Source organism: Panthera onca, chromosome B3 (genome assembly GCF_046562875.1).
Source record: "Panthera onca isolate mPanOnc1 chromosome B3, mPanOnc1 haplotype 2, whole genome shotgun sequence".
Lineage (NCBI taxonomy): Eukaryota > Metazoa > Chordata > Mammalia > Carnivora > Felidae > Panthera > Panthera onca.
In genome coordinates, this window is record NC_138344.1 from 40,517,290 (window position 1) to 40,532,500 (window position 15,211).

Consider the following 15,211-nt stretch of genomic DNA (forward strand, 5'->3'; position numbering starts at 1 on the left):
GTCTAAGTTTTTCACAGCTACTCCCTAGGAAAAAATGGGTTTCTGTACACTTCCAGCTTGAAAAAAGGGGACACCTAGTTCTTTCTCTAGATTAGCTATACCAAGCAAAAAAAAAAAAAACCCTTACTCCAATCCAAACATCTGACTGGAAAGTCAAAGCCTCCTAAGTCCTGACAGAGAAAGTATCTTGTTTCATGTATCTCCCACTCTGAGCTTACATAATTGAGACAGGACCCTGTCTAGAACAGCAAAAACAAAAAACACTAAACCCTTCAGGTACTATACACATTGAGAGCCACTGAACCCAACCATCCAAAAGGGGGTGCAGATATTTAGGCTGCAAAAGAAAACCAGCTCAGAAATGTGAAACTTCCCTCAGGCCAAGCTGTCCCAGAGTTAACAGGGTCAGTGCAAAGTGTTGTAAAGCACTGAAAGGCAATTCCTGGGCGAGTTTGTACTCAGGATGCTAAGAATTTCCACTAGGCTTTAAATTATGCTATTCATCACTGAGCAACTGACGGCCATCTACCCCCAAGTCTCTCCCACACTTCCTCCCGAGTGTCCCACAAATAAAAGAGAGACTTTACACCACCAACCACCACGTGAACTAAAAGGCTTTCACAGTCTAACCATGAAAAGAAGTTTCCAAGTTACTCTGCCATTTACTCATGTGGCACCAGCTGCATATTTTGGATGCTGAGGTGAGTTCTTGTAAATCTGTAATGTTCTTGTAAACTTTCTTATCACAGCACACAAAATGGTTGCATAACCTGAACTCTTGCAGCTCCTGATGTTTTTCTTTAGGTGTACACACACAATCTACCCAGGTGAAAAAAAAATCAATCCAGATTCCTCTGTGCTTGAGCTGTCATTCACATAAAAAGGCAGGTAGCTTTTTGTGGTTGTTGTTTCCTGGGTCCTTCACCTCCTGCCTTTTGGTTTTATTTTGGTACTCAGAAAACGAGACAATTCCAGTGCAGAATTCAAGATATTACTGCTTGGTAAACTATTAACACAGTGTGGCTTCATTAATAATACTAGGGTCTTCAGGAGACCAGAATGAGACTTTTTTTTTCCCTCTAAAGAAGTACCATTAGCTGTCCTTTCCATTTTCTCTACAGAAGTTGAGCAGGAAAAGAAAGAGAATACTGCATATTTGCATTACCAGAACAAGAATCGGGTAGATTTTCCCTGGGAATCCAAAGTGATCAGGCCCCCACAAAACCAGTGCCTAGAGCTATGCAACAAGCAGAGTTCACAGTTGAGTGAACATCAATGCATATGAGTGGAGGCATTTCAATGCAAATACATGCTGAATATGAAGGATTAAAGAAAGGGGAAATTAATCTTTTTCATAACACAGGGCACTTTTTTTTTTCTCTCCTGCGTGCTCTCTTTTTTAAGTCATGCACACAACTGCTGGAGGGAATCCAACTTCCCTAGTGTGGTGGTGGTGCTTTATAAAAAGCAGAACATACACATTTAAGACCATGAATTTCCTGAGGATGCCAGCAACTGAGATTCTGACAGCTTTGCTGAACAGACTCAGAAAAAAAGTGTTTCACTAAGTAGGGCCAGACTGATGAGTAAAAAATCTCATTTCAAATCAACCTATTTTTTCAAAGCTCATAGCTTTCTGAGGTGTGATGGTTTAAAAGGTTGGGTTTCAGCATTTGGGGGTATATGAATACATTTACTGAAGGGACTTTATTTTTTAGTTTGCTTCTAATTGTCCCATCTAAGTGATGCTTTTGCAATACCCACAAAATAAATAGGGCAGTTTCATGTTGCTTGAGCAAGTAGCTCTATCTTCTCCCAGTCTGATCTTCTTATGTCCTAACATCTCAAACCAAAGAACAAAGTGGCAGCACCTTTTCAGGTTATCCCTTAAAAAAAAAAAAAATCTGCCAATGAAGGTTATTCAGCTTTTGAAGACTGTTCACTTCAAGACATGTTGGACTAGAGCAAAAAACTTGTTAAAACCCTTTCTGTCCCATCACAGGTATGCATTAAACATAGGATTCCTCAAACACCTTAATACTCTAACCAGGCTATTACTTTGAAAAGAAACTTTAAAATTCAAGTGGTCTCTCAAAAAAATTGTTAACCTTTGCTAAGAGAGTTCCCAGTCTCAAATCCAAGCTTCAGAAAGCAAAGTAATTTCCAACTTGTTCTTTTCTGATACCATTTTGAGAAAAATGTCAAAGACCTAGAATTTTTAAAATAGCATTTTATAAATAATGTATTCAAAGATTTTGACCTACTACATAAAGTAAGAATCCCACTCTTTAAGAAAAATATACAGATTTAGGTAAGAGTCTAAATTCTCAAAGATTCAAGCCTGATGCCAAGCCTTTAGATTTCTAATGCTTCAATTCCAAAGGACCAGTGGATAGCAATTTTAGTACACAAAACTCCACTATGCTGTATAGCTCCTTTTCTCCTGGGTCAGACAGCTTTATTCTGCTTCATTAACCCCTTCTTTGCTCCTTGATGGATCTTGGAATCCAGTTTCCCTGTAAGGGAGAAAAAGAAGCCTCATTATTTATTTTTTATATTTGCAATGCAAATCTTTCCTGGCCTCCCAGGTCTTCTGGTTCCTGTTTTCCTGTCACATTCAATTATCTTGCTTCAGGACTTAGACACTTTCAAACTTCAGAGTTTCATTCTGTAGGAATGAGGAAGCAGTGGGAACATTGTTTAAGGACACACAAATGTGGAGACACACACACACACACACACACACACACACACGAGTATTCATTCGCCTAAAGAATCTAAATCGTTAATATTTCTAATTTTGTAGCTAGAAGAAAAGAAACAACACGTTTTTCAGGAGGTCTCATGCTAAGGCAAGTTTGAAAAGAATACACATATATAATAAAGGAAGGCATTTCACACAGTGGGAAACTCATTCCTCTGACCTGTTAACTGGCTGAGCATAATGCATGAACCTCCCTCGCAGTGAGAAAAGCAGTTCAGTTCACCCCTTTGCTGCCTCAGACTTAATAGGGGGAGTGACCTGAAACAGTGGAGTAGAATCCACATGAATGGTTTACTGACAAAGGGCCCCTATCACCAGCTAAGAAGGGCAAAGGTCATAGGCTGTATGACTCTTCTAAGTGTTAAAGTTAGAAAACAAGCAACCTTCCTGTCCCAGGTGACCCTAATGAGAGGTACTTTACTGATGTGGTCCCTGACCTCTGACTCCTCAGATCTACCAGGACGGTTTGGTTCAGTGGTAGCAGCCTTAGGAGCCATCCATCTCATGCATGAAAACAATCTTAACAAAGTTCCTGTCTGTCTTACACATTGATTTCTCCCACAAAGAGTCTCACTTAAGTCAATAGTGATACTGGCACTGAACTGAAACAGAAACAGGTCAGTTTAGCCTCAGCATTACAAAAAAAAGATTAACAAACAAGGAGCTTCCCTTTAAGGCAAGCCAGGTGTACTACAGCCCACACCCATAACTGCCCCCCCCCCCCACATGCTGTCATTTTCATTTGTTATAGCAATCAGGTGTACAAGAAAGCAATGGAATAGAAGTCAGGAGACTCAGGTGCTAGTCCATCCCTCTGTGTTATTAACTAGCTGTAAAACCTGGGGCAAGTCATTTAGTCTCTCTAGACTTTAATACTCTCACTTGTCCAACTAAGAATACATGTCTTGACTACTGCAAAAGATTGTGAGAAAATAATCTCAGGGCGCCTGGGTGACTTAATTTCAGCTCAGGTCATGATCCCAGGGTCGTGGAATCGAGCCTCTTATTGAGCACCACCTACACGGAGCATGGAACCTGCTTAACATTCTCATTCTCTCTCTCTCTCTTGCTCTCTCTCTCTCCCCCTCTGCCCATCTCCCCCCACTCATGCTCTCTCTCTCAAATAAAATTTAAAAAAAAATTAAAAATAACGTCATCCTAGTTTCCCTTTTTAAGTTTTCTTAAGTTTTGTTTTCTTTTTCTCCTCATCTCTCTATGGGTATACCTGTCTCTGGAGTAACATTTCTTCTTTTTCTGGGCTTCCTCAGAAACCATCAGTAAGCAATACCCTGAATGCTATCCACTAGCATTGTCACAATGCTGTTGATTTTAATTTGGGCTTTACAGCACAGAGTATTCCCAGGGATTTAGGAGTCTTTCATCCCCCAGGCTGCCCAGCTGGAAATCCGAAAATGTGCCAGCAATCTGGCAAAAAGCCCTACTACAAGGCAAGTTTGCCTTTATATTCCTAACGCTACCATAGTGAGCATCAAATGGTAGGTGCTCGGTAATGTGTTCATCAAATGAATTAAACAAAGATGGCAAGGCATACATTACAAATTCGAAAACCTTTGCACTGTAGGGACTAAGTAACCAAAATTAGCAGATATCAGATAAACACTAAGAGTATCCATTGAAAAGGTGGTGGTACCAGAAGCATAAGGAAGTACTGCATCTCACTCAACTTTTTAGGACAAGCTAGGACAGAATTCAGAATCCCACTTAGGACTTCACACTTCTAGTTCTCTAGTCCCTGAGACTACCTAGCTGTATGTGAGGAAGTCACCTAGTCACTCTTGTCCTCAGCTTTTTCTATGCCAAGAGGAAATTGGACTACGTTGTACAGGAGGATTCTTCCAGCTCTATGATATTGTGCCCTAAAAATGAAATGTGATTAGAATAATTTTTTTCTGAGGCTATCTGATAAAGTGCAAAGAGCAGGAAAATCAGAGACAGAAAGATGTGAGCAAAATACAACTTCTATAAACCTATTTACTCAACTGAAAAGTGAAAAGAGTAAAAAATTCCTAACTTACAAAGTTATTGAGAGAATTACAGCTAACATTAAGTGCTTTCTAAATACCAAGCACTATGCTGTTTTTTAATATACATTAAGTCATTTAATCCAATAACTAATTGAAATAATATATGTTAAAATGCTTCATAAACTCAAAATTCTCTAAAAAAGTAAGGGTAGTCATATTTATGCTGAGGCTTGGGAGTATGTTTCTTACTTATGGTCTCAGTTTACCTTACAACTCTAAGCAAGTCTATTAACTATATGTATTTCAGATTCCTCTTATAAAAAAAGAGCCATTACCTTCTTGACACCCTCAAAGCTTTACTGTCTAAGAACATTCCAAGTATAATCTTTGGAAAACTCCAATCTGACTGTGAAAGCCCTCAAGTGAGACCAGCTCAGTAATATCAACCCTATGAAGCAAAGCCCTCAATGGATAGGCAAACTAATCCCTGGCTTCAGGGATGATGTCATAAAATGGAAAATAGGAGGAAGGAGATATAAAGGAAGTAGGACTTCTGGAGCATTCCCAGGGATTCAGAAATTCTTTCATCCCCTAGACTGCCTAAGAAAACTATACATGTGCCAGCAATCTGTAAGCTCCTTATAACTAAGGACTTCTTTACATCCCTAACATCTACCACAGTGACTGCCAACAGTGGCCAGCTTAGGCCAGTTGCAGGCAATAAAGGCAAGGGACTGGGGCCTCTTGCACGAAGAAGCAGTCATCACAGTTCCCCTAAGATGGCAGGAATTCTGAACTAGTTCTAGTTCAGCCTCATCTTTCAAGACTTGGGATCTGGACAGTTAACTACAGTAACATACAGTACACTCTTTTAAAAGCAGAGTGGTAATGCTTAATTTCTGTATTTCTCATATATTTTTACATTTAATACCTACAGCATCTCAGTGTTAACCACATCCTCAATCATCGTGCCTAAGGAAAATCAAATGCATGTGCAGCAAATGGACAAGAAGTTAAAAGGGGAAAGAGTATTTGTCATCAATTGATATAACTCTCCTAGGGATTTCCACATGCTTTGCATAACATATAAGGCAGTACTTAAATGCATTTATAGAGCAAGTAGTTCATTTAATGTAAAAAGATTTCCTTTGTCTCTTTGAGCATTTAACCTACTCTATTATACTGTTTTGCATTTCCTAATTTGAGCAGACACACAGCCAAATGATATCATATTACACACTGTACTTTTCTGAATGATTTCAAGAAACGGAATTATCCCCAGGTCAAGCAAGCTCAAGTTTATGTGTCCAAAAGCATAAACCAAAATATATGCCTTTACTTCCAGTTATGGAGTGAATAAGTCATGGGAATAAAAGGTACAGCATAGAAAACATAGTCAATGATATCATATTAGTATTATATGGTGACAGATGGTAGCCACACTTGTGATGAGCAGAGCATAATGTATAGGGATGTTGAATCACTATGTTGTAAACTTGAAACTAATGTAACATTGTTGGTCAACTATAGTCAAAAAACTAAAAAATGTATACATACCTTTAAATTTAAGGCATACACACACACACACACACACACACACACACACACACACACACACACAGGATACAACAGGTAAATAGGTTGTATTCTAAAAGCTTATGTGCAAGTCAGAGTTTGGAACTTGGAACATGTCTCATAGAACTAATCTATAAGATTCCTAAGCCATCCTACAAAACAAAAACAAGAACAAAAACATTTAAGCCAAAGCACTATAATTGAAGGAGAGTATTATTAATATTATGGACCTTTACCATTTAGTGTAACAATATAGCTAGAAGAAAATGTGAAGCATTACAGATTAACAGCCAACTATGTATTTTCCCCTGTGGCAGTGAGAGTAAAGACTTTTTCCAGCTATAAGCTACTGAAGGTGGCTCCTTTGGACTACAAGAAGAAAGTTCTGGCAGAGTCTAAGATTTTAAGAGATGGTAAAGAGGAATGAAGGATGAAGGAATGAAGAGTTATAGGGAATAGAAACTTCACACCAAGCTATATCCTCAGGTAGGATGGTTCCCTTTCAATAGAATTTTTTTTTTCCAGGGTGCCTGGCTGGCTCAGTCGGTAGTACATATGACCCTTAATGTCACGGTCATGAGTTCAAGCCCCACGTTGGGTGTGGAACCTAAAGAATTTTTTTTTTTTTCCTGATGCACAAAGGGATTGGTCACCCATTCTTTCATTTTTTCTCTTTAAATTTCGCTTATTTCTGACTGATGTTTCACTTTGGCCTAACAAGGAAGAAGCTGCGGTCTCACAATTTCTCCCTGAAACAAGCAGACAGCCCATTTGACTTTTTAAAGCTTTTAACTACAATGGGGAAAGGACAGAAGGTTACTAAAGCTTTCCCCTAAGAGCATCATTCCTCCCCACCCCTCTACCCCCCCACCCCCATTAAACCTTATTGAGAAAAACAGAGGCCATATATGTAGTGAAAGTAGGTCTCTGGGTAGAGAAAGTACTGGAGTAAAACATCTCACAGAAATATCTAAACTGTTTACAGAGAACATTTTCTCACAGGAGATTAAGCAGCAGGTAAAAACCAAGATAGGGGAGGAAGCTAAGAAAAGGCTATGGGGACTAAAGATCAAGTAGCACTGGGTATGGGAGAAAAGACCTAAAATGTTTTCCTGCTACCACCAGTGCTGATATCAGTGCCTAGAATAAGGTGAGAATGGAACAGGGAGGGATAGAATGCCACAACCAAAAAAGAGGGACAAGAGAGAGATTTAAATACTAAATAGCGGAAGAGTGCCTGGCTGGTTCAGTAGGTAGAGCATGTGACTCTTGATCTTGGGGTTGTGAGTTCAAGCCCCACTTTGAGTCTACAGATTACTTAAAAATAAAATCTTGGGGCACCTGGGTGGCTCAGAATGTTAAACATCCGACTCTTGATTTCAGCTGATGTCATGATCTCACAGTTTGTGGGATCAAGCTCCAAGTTGGCCTCTGTGCTGACAGTGCTGAGCCTGCTTGGGAGTCTCTCTTTCCCTCTCTCTCTGTCCCTCCCCAGCTTGCACTGGCTCATGCTCATTCTCTTTCTCTCTCTCTCTCTCTCTCTCTCTCTCTCAAAATGAACTTTATGGGGCGCCTGGGTGGCTCAGTAGGTTGAGCATTTGACTTCAGCTCAGGTCATGATCTCACGGTTCGTGAGTTCAAGTCCCACGTCGGGCTCTGTGCTGACAGCTCAGAGATTGGAGCCTGCTTCAGATTCTGTTTCTCCCTCTCTCTGCCACTCCCCTGCTCACTCTCTATCAAAAATAAACATTAAAAAAATTAAAAATAAACTTTAAAAAAATAAATAAAATCTTTAGAAAATAATGATGAGATCGATCAATCAATCAATCAATCCTAAATAGTGGAGAGGAAGAAAAAAGTTTCCAGGGCCACTTGGCAACCAGCTGGGATAGTCTGAGTTGAATAATATGTAGAAGTCAAGGGCAACTTATGTTCAGATTTTCTGATATATAGGAATCTAAGGAACATATGTCTCATAAATCATAAGAGTTGCCTGAATTTTGTGATGATATACATTAATCTAAATTCATAGTCCAAGCATCTTATTTTGTGATTGTAAGCAGTATTACTCAAAGTGTAGTCAGCTGAGCAACAGCATCAGTATCACTTGGAAGAAGGCCCAGGAACCTATGTTTTAACAGCTCTCTAGGTGATTTTTATTTGCAGTACAGTTTGAAAAGTACTTCTCTATAGAACAGATTTATCAAATGGCTAGTTGGTCCCCCAGGTACAGTGTGAGGTAGAATTGTGCACAACCTAAGACAATGCATGCCCCCAAATTATCCAGTTCACAGAACGGGAAAGCAGTGTCACAGAGGCACAAAATAGTAACTGATGTGAGCAAATGGGACAGTTGCTGAAGTGGTTTTTATTTATTTTATTTTATTTTTTAATGTTTGAGAGAGCGTGCATGAAAGTGGGGGAGGGGCAAACAGAGTGGGGAGGAAGAGAATCTGTAGCAGGCTCATCACTGTCAGCGCAGAGCCTTACTCGGGGCTACATGCCATGAACTGCATTTGCACTGTGAGATCATGACCTGAGCTGAAATCAAGAGTCAAGACACTTAACCAACTGAGCCACCCAGGCGCCCCAAGGTTGTTTTTAAAAATAAGTTAGGCAGAAAGACCACCACTATGTATTTCCTGAGATAGTTTTGAAACAGAAGAGGCTGAGGTAGGACTAGACAGAGGAAGAGAAGTTGGTAGTAGTAGAAGAGTTGGAGATTGAAAAAGTAAAGTCAACAAAAAGTGATTAAGAAGTGAATATGCAAGGGTGCCTGGGTGGCTCAGTTGGTTGAGCGTCCAACTCTTGGTTTCAGCTCAGGTCACTATCTCAAGTTTTGTGAGTTCAAGCCCCACATCGGGCTCTATGCTGGCAGTGTGGAGCCTGCTTGGGATTCTCTTGTCTCCCTCTCTCTATGCCCCTCCCCCACTCTCGCTGTCTCTGTCTCTCTCAGGATAAATAAACTTCTAAAAATAAAATAAAAAGAAGTGAATATGCAGGAATTCAAAGAGGGTACTATAATCATAAATACATAAAGCAAAAGTTACAGAAAAAATAAATCGAGAGGTTTCAAAGAGAGGGCTAGGTTAGAGCTTTAGGAACCAGTAATCAAGGGCAAATTGGGAGTGGAGCCTCCAAAACACTCAAAAAATAGACATACAAACTTCAGTCTTATTCTTGGATTGAAGACTGAAGAACAATGAATAAAGGTCATTATTGCCATTGGCATTGGCTTACTACTTCCTTTAATGAGCAGTGCAGCAGAGCAGAGCATACTCTTTTGGCTGACAAATGAGGATTTTAAATGTAATGGGATCTTAAATGCAAGTTTAGAGTGATTCATTAGCATACCATTAACTGTGGATCAACGTACACTTTGGAAAGGCTATATTGTAGTTAACTTAACATTAAAGTTATCACTAAATATAATCATATTAACCCTCCAATTCTTTACATGCCATAAAACAGAGGAAGAAGAGATTTTTAAAAAGTTGAGCAAGTGAGACACAAGACACAAAGAAAAGAAAATTAGACCATCAAAGTTTGTGACTTACAGATTTTTGGATTTCCTTTAATAGGAAACTTCACAATCATTTCCTGGGGATTTGTGCAGATGAAAACAAATGGAGAATCAGATTCTTGACTCATGTCTGGATACTGTGAAATATAGAAATAACAAGTTCAGACTAGTTGGGACAAATTTTGAATTTCAAGGAGATTAAAGGATGTCCCAGATTTCACCTCAACATTCTGATGATAGCACTCTCCATTTCAGTCAGGTAAAGAGGATTATGCTTAGCAAGCAAGAACAAACCTTCACCTTTCCCCAGGCCTTAGCACAGTGGTCTTATGCAATCTATTGCCTGCCATTTCTGACTTCCTCTAATGGGAACTTCTTTAAAAAAGAATACCTGATATCTTCCCAGAAGAAACAAAACTGACTGTTCTTTTTCTTTTTTTAAGTTTATTTATTTAAGTAATCTCTACACACAACGTGGGGCTCGAACCCACAAACCTGAGATCAAGAAAAAACTGACTGTTCTTTTAACATAAGTGACTGAGAGTTGGGAGAGTCACAGGTCTCCTTCTGGAACATCGGGCACCCCCTAGGTTAACTCAAGTAAAACACTGGAAGATTTAAGAAAAATAGAACATTTGTGGAAATTCTGCAAGAAATAATCAACAGAGCCCTTCTTTCACTAAAAGGAAGGAAGATGATTCATTCTGAAAGGTATGAACATGCAAAAGCTGTTTTGCTGGATGCATTCCAGACTTACTTAGGGTGAAAAGGTAACTGGTAGAGCAATTCTGAAAATTATTTAGAAGCCTCCTTTGGATCTCTCATCACAAATCTGTGTGAATACTTAGGACTTGTATTCCTTCTGCAAAGACAGACACAGAACCTGGAGTAAGACTATGCTGGCCACATAATTACAATTTAAGGAACAACTGAGGGTTGGCAGAAAGTGCTCTCTAGCAATGCCCAACTGATTTGTTGTTTCATTATTTCCTACCTTGGGATGTCTTGTATTTAGCATGTTTGACAAATATGACTCATGGGCTGACTACAACTATGGGTCAGACTTCATTCCCAGAGGAGCCTTTCTCCTAGTAGCTACCATCCTAGGTACGCACTTATTTTCCTCTCTTAGTCACCTGCTAAGATATATCCTCTAAAGACCTAAGGCTCTAAAATAGAAATGGAGGTTTCAGTAAAATAAGAAAATTCTAATTTCTCTGTAACTAGTGGAAGCATAAACAGTTAAAACTTCTTTACTGACCACTTGACCACTCTGTCTTAGGTGGTAGGTAACGCTATGGAGAAAACAGAGGAATTTTAGCAGCTTTTGGTCCTGCCCACATACCATGGCTTTCAGTGTGGGACAGGTGTGGCATGTACTTTGATAAAACATAGCTTAATATCAAGCATCAGACACAATTATATTCTGAGGCAGGATCAAAATGTTCATGGCAGAAAAGAAAGACTGAAGATGAGAAGGAAAATCCTCTTCTTTCCTTATCCCCTGGATCTTTAGAACTCAAAGAAAAGCAGGTTCCAGCTGTTACTGCTGAGGTGCTTTGGCACGAATAAAACCAGAGGCTGCCATCAAGATCTTTCAACCTAATTCTACAGAGGGCAAAACAGCAGCAGTCACAATTTCCATCTCCAATTTTCTTCCTCTCCCCTCTGTGTCTTAGAGTATTGAGGCAGAGGACAGGCTGCCAGGACCTCATGGCTCTGCTTTTCTGGAACTACAAGCTATTTCAGTCATCCTCTCCTCTTTTTCCTGCATCAATAAATGTTCCCTCTCTACTGAACCAATCCCATTAACAAACATAACTTCTGTAATGTCTGCCATAAAGCAAAAACTCTCCAGATCTCGCATTCTCAAGCTACTGCCCCATTTCTGATTCTCTTTACAACAAAATTCATTAAGAGATTGTCTGTGCTCTCTGCTTCAAATTCATCTGTTTTTTTTCTTGAATTCACTATAAACAGACTTTCACTCCCATCACTCCACCAAAATTATTCTTCATCAACTAAAGGTCATTGTTCACTTCCATGTTACTAAATCAAATGGTCACTTTTTCAGTTCTCATCTTAATTGATCTATTTGTAGAATCTGACAGAATTCTTCTCTCCCCCCTTCTTGAACACATTTCTCACTTGGCTTCCAGGATATCATTCTCTTCCTGGTTTTGCTATTTTACTGATTGCTCATTTCCCCATCCTTTAAATGTTGGGAGTGCTTCAGGGGTCAGGCCTCAGACCTCTTCTCTCTCTACATTCACAACCTTGGGGATTTCCTTCAATCTCAAGAGTTAAAAAATAAGGTCCTGAATTCCTAACTACGAGAGGTGATGGATGTTAACTAAATTTATTGTGGTAATCATTTTGCAACATATATGTGTATCAAATCCTTCTGCTGTACACCCTACACTAATACAATGTTATGTGTCAATTATATCTCAATAAAACTGGGGAAAAAATGAGGTCCTGAAAGTAAAAACCTAAACCACAACGAGATACTAGTTCGTGCTCAAGAAATGACTACAATAAAACAAAATAAAACAAAAACAAAAAACATGGAAAATAACAAGTGCTACTAAGGATGTGAAGGAATTAGAACCCTCATGCATTGCTGGTGTGAATGTAAAATGGTGCAGCTGGAGTGGAAAACAGTGTGGTGGTTCTTCAAAGAATTAAAGCAATTCCACTTACGTGTATATACCCAAAAGAATTCAAAGTAGGGACTCACATACTTGTGTACCAATGTTCATAGCACCATGATTCACAATACCCAATAGTATCCACAATCCAAGTGTTCATCAGCAGATGAACAAAATACCGTACATATGTACAGTGGAATATTATTCAGTCTTAAAAAAGAATCGAATTCTGATATATGCTACAACATGGATGAATCTTGAAATATTATGCTAAGCGAAATAAATCATGCAAAAGGACAAATATTGCATGATTCTACCTATATTAGGTACTTAGGATAAGCAAATTCATAGAGAAAAAATAGAGGTTACCAGGGCGTGGGGGGAGGAGGAACAAGGAGTTATTATTTAATGAGTACAGAGTTTCTGTTTGAGATGATGAAAAAATTCTGGCAGATAATGGTGATGGGTTGTACAACACTGTAAAAGTACTTAATGCCACTGAATTGTATACCTAAAAATGGTTAAAATGGTAAGTTTCAGGTTATATATTTTATCACAATACAAACAAAATTAAAAAAAAAATCAAGATCCTGAATTCTTTTCTAAACCTGCTCCTGTCTTATCCATACCCCCTTTAAAATGAGTGAATGATCCCATCTTTCCAGTGGTTCAGGCCAAAACCCCCACAATCAACCCACTGAGAAATCCTGTTAACTCTACCTTCAAAGGATGTCCAATACCTCACCACTTCCTAAGACCTCTATAGCTACTCCCTGATCCAAGCCATCATAATGTTTCCTTGGATTACCACAATAATCTAATTGGTCTGTTTCTGCCCTTAACCTCTTTCTTTTCTATTTTTAACACAGCAGTCAGAACTATTTAAAAAAATATATCAGACCATGTCACTCCTCTGCTTAAAACTCTCCAGTGGCTTTTCATCTCATTCAGAATAAAAGCCTAAATCCTCACCGTGACCTTCAGGTCCCTAGACAATCTGGCCCCCCATTTTCTTTCTTTCTTTTTTCTTTTTTTTTTAATTTTTAATGTTTATTTATTTCTGAGAGAGACAGAGTGTGAGCAGGGGAGGGGCAGAGAGAGAGGGAGACAGAACCCAAAGCACACTCCAGGCTCCGAGCTGTCAGCAGAGCCAGACATGAGGCTTGAACTCACAGACCGCAAGATGCTGACCTGACCTGAGCTGAAGCTGGATGCTAACCGACTAAGCCACCCAGGTGCTCGTGGCCCATTTTCTGACACCTTTTTCTACTACTTTCACCCCCACTTTCACTACACTGTGGCCACAATGGTTTGTTGTTCCTGTCTCTGGGTCTTTCCACTTGCCTAGTCCCTCTTCCTGGAATGCTCTACCCCCTAGCCCAGATATCCACCTGGCTTCTTCTCTCTTTCTTCAGAACTTTATTTAAACGTCAACTTTGCAATAAGTTTTCCCTCATCATTCTATTTAAAATCGGAGCACCAAACTCCTCACAAACTTGACACTCTCAACCCCTCTCTCCTTTTTTTTTCTTACAGCATTTACCATCATCTGATACTACATAACTTTACTTATTTAAATTTTTAAAAGATTTTATTTTTAAGTCATCTCTACACCCAACATGGGCCTTAAATTCATAACCTATAAGCTTCCAACTTCGGCTCAGGTCATGATCTCACAACTTGCGTGTTCAAGCCCTGCGCCAAGCTCTGTGCTGCCAGGTCAGAGCTTGGAGCTTGCTTTGCATTCTGCTTTCCTCTCTCTTTGCCCCTCACCCACTTGCACTCTCTCGCTCTCAAAAATAAACATTAAAACAAATTTTTTTTTTTAATTCACAACTAGAGATCAAGAGTTGCATGTTCTACCAACTGAGCCAGACAGGTGCCCCTAAAAATTTAAATATGGCTTCCCTTTACTAGGATGACAGCTCCATGAAGGCAAGGATTTTTGTCTGTTTTGTTTATTCCTAAGCACTTTGAATCATGCCTGACACACAGTAGGCAACCAATAATTATTTGTTGAATTTGGGGCATTTGGGTGGCTCAGTTGGTTAAGTGTCCAACTCTTGATCTCAGCTCAGGTTGTGATCTCAGGGTCATGGGTTCAAGCCCCATGTTGGGTTCTGTGCTGACAGCTCAGAGCCTGGAGCCTGCTTCAGATTCTGTGTCTCCCTCTCTCTCTGCCTCTCCTGCACTCACACTCTGTCTCTCAAAAATGAATAAATGTTAAAAAAAATTAAATTTTTTGCTGTTATTGAATTAAAAAACAATGAATTTATCAACTTGTGCATTAAGGTTATCTTTTTTTTTTAATTTTTTTTTTTAACGTTTATTTATTTTTGAGACAGAGAGAGACAGAGCATGAACAGGGGGAGGGTCAGAGAGAGAGGGAGACACAGAATCTGAAACAGGCTCCAGGCTCTGTGCTGTCAGCACAGAGCCCGACACTGGGCTCGAACCCACGGACCACCGGATCATGACCTGAGCTGAAGTCGGACGCTTAACCGACTGAGCCACCCAGGCGCCCCTAAGGTTATCTTAATCATGCTAAATACACACAGGCTGGGAACTAGACACTCTTAGGATGATAGCCCTGGGTAAAAGTAGGTGCTATCCTATAATCTGTTACCCCCCGCCAAGATAAATTAGAATTCTTGGCAAGTGGGCCAATAAGGCCTTATGTTTAATATAAACTACCCTGACATATATTAATAGA

At 39.5% G+C, this 15,211-nt stretch overlaps 1 protein-coding gene across 3 annotated transcripts in view; it reads right to left on the bottom strand.

Annotated features, from left to right (window-relative positions):
• Nucleotides 1–2,210: 2,210 nt before the first annotated feature.
• TRIP4 (thyroid hormone receptor interactor 4) overlaps nucleotides 2,211–15,211 on the bottom strand; it is a 64,885-nt gene continuing 51,884 nt past the window's right edge. Inside the window, exons 12-13 of one of the 3 annotated variants that reach the window (XM_060618305.3) lie at nucleotides 9,882–9,984; nucleotides 2,211–2,516 (exon numbers count right to left, since the gene is read on the bottom strand). In XM_060618305.3, coding sequence (XP_060474288.3) covers nucleotides 2,449–2,516; nucleotides 9,882–9,984 — 171 coding nt within the window. In that variant the 3' untranslated portion in view covers nucleotides 2,211–2,448. Of the gene's footprint in view, nucleotides 2,517–9,881; nucleotides 9,985–10,600; nucleotides 10,710–15,211 lie in introns of those variants that run through there. The other 2 variants (XM_078448726.2, XM_078448727.2) reach the window with 2 other exon arrangements.